The sequence below is a fragment of the Acanthisitta chloris genome, unplaced genomic scaffold (genome assembly GCF_000695815.1).
Source record: "Acanthisitta chloris isolate BGI_N310 unplaced genomic scaffold, ASM69581v1 scaffold8247, whole genome shotgun sequence".
NCBI classification, from domain to species: Eukaryota; Metazoa; Chordata; class Aves; order Passeriformes; family Acanthisittidae; genus Acanthisitta; species Acanthisitta chloris.
Genome location: NW_008683145.1, coordinates 64,880 through 73,933, shown reverse-complemented (window position 1 = coordinate 73,933; position 9,054 = coordinate 64,880). Strand labels below are relative to the sequence as shown.

Here is a 9,054-nt window from a genome sequence, read left to right as displayed (position 1 = left end):
GGAGATCTGCTCTGCAAGCCATAGGTGGAAATGGAAAAAGAAAGACTAGATGCCTCAGTCTTCCCCCTCGCTGGCTGAAAGACAGATCCTCCCCACATTCCTAGAAAAATGTGGAACACAAAGCTTTCAGTAAATACGTTCTCAGTGGCGACATTGATTATCACTGCCATGTTAGGTTTTAAAATACATCAGTTATGTGTACAGTGTAGATATTACTGTAAGGAGTGAGCTGGCATGTGGAAACAGGGAAATACAGGGACATACAGGGCAAATAAGGCACAGTTACCATGATAGTACCTTTCCAGTTGAGAATCATAAAAGGAAATAATATTCAAGTGGCCATTTTAGCACTTTGCTTAAAAATATCTTTTGATTCTTTCTCTGTCTCGCCTTTTCTCTTCCACCTTTTCCTTTTCATGTGCTCCCTGTATCCTGCACCTTCATACAGTCAAATCGTCTGACCTGGCCCGGCTGCTGGCTTTACTTAGCCTGCTGAGGGGTCTCATATCAGTGGCAAGTTCAACAGGTGCTGAAGGCCCTTCCACTTCATCACTCACCACTTCTTCTTCTGCTTTCTTCACCCCTGACTCTTCCTGGGGCCTTCCCTGCTCCTCTTCTTGTTCCTCCTCCTCCTCTACTCGTACCTTCTCCTCTTCTGGTTCCTTCGCTTGTGCATACGATGGTAGCCTCTCATCGAATGCCCTGGAGAGATCTTCCAAGGGTCCCATCCCAATCTTCTCCTCAAACTCATTGTAGGCTGACGGAAGGGGACTGGGCTCGACCCCTACTTCCGTGAGAGGGAAGTAATGGGACACAGGCTTCTCTTCTTCCAGCAGCTTGTAGCCTTTGGCCTTTGGGATGGAGGAGACTGTGATGGCATGGAGGGGCTTCTCCGGGACCTCTCCAAGCTGTTCCTCCGCTGGCCTTCTCAGAGCCCTCCGGATTCTTTTCATGATCAAGTGACTGATCTCCACCAGGTTGAGGAAGAGGGATACAGAAGCCACCACCAGCATGAACATAATAAAGATGGTCTTCTCTGTGGGCCTGGAGACAAAACAGTCCACAAGATTGGGACAGGGCCACCGCCCACAGCGGTAAAGGGGGAGAATTCGGAAGCCATACAGGAAGTACTGACCTACTATGAATCCCACCTCAAAGAGGGTTTTGAAAATGATGTGGAAGATGTATGTTCTCAGGAGAGTACCTTCCAGGCGAAACTTCTTGGTTCCATCAGGGTTGTTGCCTTTGTTTTGATTTGGTGCCAGGGGCAGCTTCTCTTCATCCACCTCAGCTTGCTGACGCCTCTCAGCTTCCTCCCTCTCTTTCCTCTTCTCCTCCATGCGGACATGGTGCACAGCATGCCCAAAGTACATTAGTGAAGGTGTGGATACAAAAATGATCTGCAGGACCCAAAGCCGGATGTGGGAGATAGGGAAAGCCTCATCATAGCAGACGTTCTCACAACCAGGTTGCTGGGTGTTGCACACAAAGTCTGACTGTTCGTCTCCCCACACTAGCTCAGCAGCTGTTCCCAGGATCAGGATGCGGAAAATGAAGAGCACTGTGAGCCAGACTCTCCCGATGACAGTGGATTGCTCGTTCACCTGCTCTAAAATGTTCCCCAAGAAACTCCAGTCACCCATTTCTTACTGTCTAAGAAAAGAAAAAAAAGAAAGAGAAAGACCACAAATTATGCTAAATTTAAAAGATTTCAGGTTTTCCCACTGATGTCTTTTGTTGCTTTCCATCATTTCCCTAATATGCCTTGAGAGCAGAAAGACAGTGGCTTGCTTGCTGATTTGCCTGATCACAATGATTTATTAGCAGGAGAAGGGCAGGGAAGCCAGAGCAAGCTGCTTGCTAAATTCTTTCTCCTGACTCTAAATGGGCAATTACTTTTCAGCCAGGGAGTATATTTATCTCCTTTTCCAGGTGAGAGTCCTCCATGGTGCCTTGTAGGCTCAGTAGCATGACCCTGCTTAGATACTGTACACGTACAAACACTCACCAGTGAAACAGTGGAACAGATTTATCAGCATGCAGCTGCAGTGGTTAGAAAAGAGAGTGAAGCTTTCAAGCACCCAAGCACTTCTGCACCAGAACCCCACATGGGTCAAACAGATCTCACACTGGCACCCATCTTGCACCTACACAAACCTGAATTCTCTCTAGGTTGCATAAATCAATTCTACATTAGCAATCACTCTGTTAGGCAAGATAAGCAATTACAACACCATTGCTGTTAGTAATACTGTATAAGCTTAGTAACTACCATATAGACAAGTTTTGCTGTATAGAATACGTTATATGTAATATAGTTATTTGGTGCTATTTGGGCTACTCTTTTTATCCCTCTCTGAAGTCAGTTGCCACAATGACACTGGAAACAACCTGGATAAAAACACAAAACTCTCTAACTGGGACCTAAAATGCTTTTCATGTCTCAAAAATGTCAGTGCTGCTATCTCAGGCTAACACAGAGCTGGAAGCTAGCTGCAGATATCCTACTGGAAAGCTAAAAAAGTAATCTATTTTCAAGTAATGCGAGTCAAATATTACATCTATCAATATTTTTGCATGATTAGAAATTATTCCTGAGGTCAGGACTTCGTTCTGCATATCCTGAACTTTCCCACTATATCATTTCAGGCAAGAGAAAATCTATGAATGAGGGAAATAGAGATGAAAGTTATTTTGGATGTGTTGATTTCACACATCACAGCAGTCTGAAGTCTCTGAGGAATGCAGAACATTACAGTGGTCCAGAAAGACCAACTTGTGGACCAGCACAAGTTAAACAGGGAACATTATTCATAAAATAGGTGTTCACAGAGATTTCATCTCTTAGATACTACCTCCATCTATAGTTTCCTAAATGCAGACACACATACACAAGCGCTGGGAAAAAGAAGGTACAGTCAACAGCATGGAAATCTGAGTATCTAAACTTCCCTCCTCCTTCAGATACCACTGGGATATATTTGTAATGCCATATGTTACAACACACCAACGCATACCAGTCTGTTTCAACTACTGTGTGTATGGATTCACACATAGACAAACATGCAAAATATTGAGAGTTCTGTGACTCTGGAGAGCTTCACAATTTTTCAAGCAAAAAAAAAATCCTTATGATGGCATTTTTCTATAACAAGATAGACTCATATTCCTTGCCTTCAAGCCTCATAAAATTTTTACCCCGGACACCCATGTTAGAAAACGCAGAACAGAGCACAGTCCTTCAGCTTGCACAAACACCCCGCGTGCATAAGCGGCAAACATATAATTTAATCACCAAAGAAATTGCTACTTTCTCAGCCATTAAAGTTGTGTAAAGGAGTGTGTTAATGTCAGCGCTTACATTAACAAGTCTAGCAGAAGATTATGCTGTTTACATACATTATCTAAACTGATTTAAACATCCTCTTTCTGCAAATTCTCAGAGCAAAGTACACCCGACAGTTACCAATCATGTGCAACTGTGTAAAAAACATGACTACACACAGTATAAACTTCATTGTCCCCCAGGCACCTCAGTTAACTCCATCCCTTTCTCTGTGAGTCACACTGATATCCACACTACCATTTGAACATTTCCATTGCAGCACACAAGAGCGACCTTTTAGATGTGATAAACCTTATCATACAGAAAACTCACTGTACAAGAGAAGGAAAAATGTTTCCTAGCTAGCTCCATCAAATGTCTCACTCACAGCTTGCTGCATTTGGCTAAATTCTTCCTGAGATCACTTCCAAACGAGCCATGTTTTTTAAAATTCTGCCATGATCATCCTCTCTGTTTTCTGTAAGTGAAGTGGTTCAGGGTTGCTCAGTCAGTTCAACTGCAAGCAACAATATTGGGTGGACTGATGATGAGTGGTACAACCAGTTCAAATGTCTAGGATTCCACCTGTAGGCACTCAGTCCCTCGCGTCTCAAAAAAGGTGTAAGCAATGTATTTAGGCAGTCACCTGTTCCCTTAAATTGCCTGTCATGAGGAGAGAGCAGGACACTGCCTAAGCCCACTCAGAGTCAACAGACTTGTGTTCTTAACTCACATGGGCTTGTTGCAGACCCCCACCCTGCACTTCCAGATGGCGCAACCTGAGCACACTACCAGCAAAAAAGACTGTATAAGTTAAGGATGTTGAGCAAGCAACTTGCCGCTGTGAAAGGCTCCACCGAAGAAATGTGTCCCCCTCCTCTCTTGGCACTCTGCAGGGAAGAGTGAACTTTTGTCTCTCTTCTTCCCTACCCTAAAAGTCCCAATCTTGTCGCACGACTGAGCAGATATGACTGAATTGGCTCTGATGGTGGGTTTTAGTTGCCCTGCAATATTTAAGCTCCGAGCCAGACGGCTTTATGAACTGAGTGACAGTTAGTGACGTGGGGAACAATAGGGAGAAAAAAATAGAGAGAGAGGCAGAGACACAGAGAGGAGAATCCACTGAACATGAAAAAGCAGAGGGGGGAGAGGAACAGGCGACAGGCAGTGAAAACCTAATACATGCATAAATGGGAGTTTGCTCTGTTAAGCAGGGACCAAAGCATCTCTGCAATTCTGCTATGGTTCAGCACAGCTCTGTGTGTGTCCACACTCACTAGTGTTTAGGTGTTGTGGTGTGACAGGTGAAAAGGGAATGCCAGCATCTCTGGTAGTGGCAGAATTAATTTAATTAATCTGTTACCCTACAGCCAGCTCTGACAGGCTAGTCATATTGCTGAGTTCCAGCACAGGCAGACACTGGGGTACCAGGTCTGTATTTGGCATTGTCTGATACTTCAGACTGCTCTTTAACATCTTTTACGTGGAAAAAGCAGCAGTATGGGTAAACAAGGTTATCAATCAATACTAATCAAAGCTGAGATAAACCAATTCTACAACCTCACCTTTCAGTGTCTTCGTTCTGCTTAGTTTTCCTCCAAATACATCTTGCACATACACATGCATCAAAGATGTCTAAACCAAACTGTTTTGTTAAGGAGCATAGCTGAATTCCCACAGCACAGCGAACAGGAATGTTACCCCAGGCATACTTGCCTACCCTCAGCCATCTGCAAAAATGCTGGAGACCCCACAGAAGAGAGGAATCACAGGTTCAGTAATGCATAAACATGTACAACTAACCGCCCTGTGAGTTTTAATTACAAGGCAAAGGATAGAAGTTTATTCTGAGGTGTTATTTTTGTAGTCTTTCTGTAGGAATTGCTCAGAATGTGGTCTTGGTCCTCAGCTCTGAAGAAAAAGAGGATTACTGGAAGTAAGATCTGCTAAGCAATGATACAGATACCAGGCTCATAAAGTGATGAAACAGCAAGTGGCTCTTCTCTCTCTTTATGCAAACTCAACACTGAATTTAATTCCCCAGAATGGCATTGGGAGACACTCTGTCTCTGGAAAAGCTGTCATTTGAATGAGGCATTATAATACAAGGGCTACAAAACTCTGCATCTTTGAACCAGTGGTTTCAGGCCTCTCTTTAGTGTTTCTGAGCATTTTTCTTCCCAAACTGTTTTTAAGCTGGTTCGCATAGCCCCAAAATCCAAAGCACAACTAGAGGCAGAGATGATGTTTTTCAAACTGGATTTCAGAAGAGCTAAAGGAGAAGTGAGAGATGGAAAAAAATCATATTTTGTGAGAGGAACAAGTTTGGAGACACAAAAATAAAAAGTCAACCTCAATGCATGCAGCAGTAATGAAAGTCATATTCTGAACATCTGAATAAAGTCACAAATAAAAATAGAGAAGAAGTAGCAGAACAATTTTCAGCCTGTGGTACATAAAGCATGGAAAGAGTCTTCCTGGAGAGAGGAATACACAGTGAAGAATACACAAATCCCAAGAACATGAAGTGAATAAGAAAAGGCACAGTTTGATCAACAAGAGGAATAAGGAGAATAAGGAGTACCTTTGTTGTTTTGCTCTATGCTACTGAGATAAACAAGTTTTAATACATGAATGACTGGTCATCACTACCACCCTCAACCCTTCTCTGGGAATCAGTAAGAGAGGGAAGACTAGATGATACCACCCACATCTAACACATTTAGTGTGCCTGGAAGATGATGCATCACAGAGGGCAGGGGGTGAACACATGTTAAACTGCCCATTCCTTTTCAGACTGAAACTGTCTTTTTTTTGGAAAACTCATCTCTGGCTGAATGTGCATATATCTTTCTGGGCCTTATCTCTCTAATATAATGAGCCAAAACCCAAATCTGGTATGTAACTACATGGCTATAGTCCATCTCTAAATTACATCCAGCTACCATCAGAGACGGTTCCCATTAACCTTCTATCTGCTTTTCACAGCACTATCCAAATATCAAACACTGTCTAGCAAGTTGCAGAACAGCTTGCAAGATGCATCTGATGCAGAAATTATATTCAAGTCTCTGATCATTGGGTATGTGTTCCCTTCATCTGAATGATAAGGATGACTTTCTTTGCTATCACTAGAGTGCAGAGCCTTTAGCATGGGGCACATTAGTTTTGCAGGACATTTCTGGTTTGTGGAAAACTGCACAGTCCTTTCATCTGGATGCCTTTTAAAAAGGACCACTGACCTGTAGGCCAGCTTCTCCAGCTCACTGGGGCCTCCTCCCCCTGAAGAAAATGGCCTAAATGAAGATAAAGATGGACACCAAGGAATTCTTCTTGTACTAGTGTTGGACTTGATGATCTTTGAGGTCTCTTCCAACCTGGCTGATTCTATGATTCTACTGGAGATATGCAGGGCAGTGGTTGTTTGAGATGGGAATGAAGAGGAGAAGGCAGAGCATAAGAAGAGCAAGGAGGCTTGATTCTCTTAAGCATCGGGGTAATGCTGGAAGTCAGGGCTACTTTGTATTACGAAAGCAGTAGCTCTGAAAGAAGGGAGTTGGGACCATAAAACCAAAGGTCTGGGCCTCACATGCAGCATGTGACATTCACTGAGTCTGCAAAAGATCTGCAGCACTGACAGTACTAGACTGCTAATGGTGAATGCTTCTGACCTGTGTACCTGGTGCAGCATATATGCCCTCATTAGGCAACCTGTAGATGTGCTGAGTACTTTCATCTCCATAAACCAGTGCTAGAAATAGTAGCAGCTGGTGAGAGTAACAGTGTTGCTCACAATGACTTTTCTTTGACTTTGGGATTTTTCTTGCCTTCAAGGAACTGTGGACATCTCCTGCACTTTTAAAATGTTATTTTCTTTGGAAAGAAGTTTGCTTCACTGCTGACTTCTCATCCTTTAGCTGCTTTGAGGCTGGTGACTGAGCTTCTGTCTCTGGCACCACTGAGTCTGTGAAGTCTTCACTGCAACTCAGCCTTTTGCTCAGAGACTAGGAGGTCACTTGGGGAATGTGGGATTTTTCATTCCAAATGGATTTTCAACACAGACATGATGTCAGGACAAGGCAGGGCCATGCTATTGAACAGCTCTGTTCATGCATGATAGCAGATTGTACAATTATATAGTGCACAACCCTGGATAACGATACCTCTCCCTCAAACAAAGTTATCTTCTCCTGATCTGCTTAGCTAGAAAGTGGCACATGCTTCCTGTTCTTCTGCTGAACACACAAGCCTTTCACTCATAGCTGAGGCTGAACCCTAAACACATTCAGCCTCCCTACAAGAAGTCATGAGCTTTACCCAACACTCTTGTTTGCTAGACACTGCCCAACTTAGTGCATATCTGCTTCCTAGTAATACATATCCTTGTCCATCCTAGAGCCAAAGTGATCTGTTGGTCTGATCACAAGGACCAGTCTCCCAAATTTCATCATCTCTCTGCCACCTACTGGTCTCAGAAATCGTTTTAATGCATCCGGCCCTGGACAAATCTTTAGGCAGACCTTGCCATGTCCCTGCAAGACTGGCAGATGTAACTGTCCACATTTTAGGGGCAAGGCTCTCACATTTTTTCAAGACTCTCTTCAGAGCCCTCAGGCACTGGGGGATATAAATTGCTGTGGAATATATTTTGCTAGGGAACTACAAACAAACCGTAAAGAAAAGAGAGGGAGGAAGATATAAGGCACCAAGAATGAGATAAATTGGGGAAGTATGTAACAGATGAGTTTGGGCAGGAACACATAAGAGGTGAAGATGGGGCTGGATTGTGCTGAGCCTCAAGTGGAGAACGAGTATTTATGGGCAACATGTTTTTAATTTAAGAGGTGGAACGAAAGTAGAAAATGAATAAAGATAAGCAGGGCAAAAGTAGAATGTCTTTCAATATCTGTTTAACTTAAATGCAGTTCTTCTCTGAAAATAAGTGTTCTAAGAGGATCTGGGGAATTACAGGCCAGTCAGCCTAGCTGTGATACCTAGAGAGATACTGGAACCAATTATGAAACAATCAATTTATAAGTAGCTAATGGACAATAAGCTGATAAGAAGCAACCAGCAGGGAATTTTGAAGAACAAATCCTGTCAAACTAAGCTAATTTCCTTCTTTGACTAACAGGCCTGGTAGATGAGGAGGAAATGGCAGGTATACAATACTTTGACTTTAGCAAGCATTTAGAAAATATCAAGATCACAGACTCCCAGAGCAGGAAGCAAGTCATCACACAGAGGCTACACAGGTTGAAGTATCATAATCAAGGGTAATTATAAGGGCTTCGCTTTTTGAGCTAGGAGAATTGTGTCCCTGAAGTCCTACCTCCAGGGCTGCTCAGTATTTTCTTAAGTGTTTTGGACAACAGACTAGAGGACAAAACCAAGAGACAGCTGGGCTGGGGGAACAGCAGTCCCTCCCAAAGGCAGGGGGCTGGAACAATCAGAATTTGAGAGGAACATGAGACACTGGAGAGCTGGGCTGCCCTCTGCAGAGGTGACTGCACTAAGATACAATTCAGGAAAGGTGACTGCACAGATACCAAATATGCTGGTCCAAACAAAATCATAACTATTTCAGCAGCAATGCAGCAAAGAAAGAGCTGGGCTGGGAACAAATATGAGTCTGTTAAGTGAGATTCCTACAGAAAACAAATCTCATTCTGAGATGCTTAAAGTGGAGTTTTGTGTATAAGGCATAGGAAGCAATCATTTTGTGCATT

General features: G+C 43.2%; 1 protein-coding gene across 1 annotated transcript; it reads right to left on the bottom strand.

The window, feature by feature from the left end:
- Positions 1–440: 440 nt before the first annotated feature.
- GJA8 (gap junction protein, alpha 8, 50kDa) lies at positions 441–4,200 on the bottom strand. The gene is made up of 2 exons (XM_009078806.1): positions 4,165–4,200; positions 441–1,653 (listed from the first exon to the last, which is right to left on the bottom strand). Exon 2 carries the CDS (start codon positions 1,641–1,643, stop codon positions 441–443), a length of 1,203 nt encoding a protein of 400 aa, XP_009077054.1. The 5' UTR covers positions 1,644–1,653; positions 4,165–4,200.
- Positions 4,201–9,054: the final 4,854 nt, after the last annotated feature.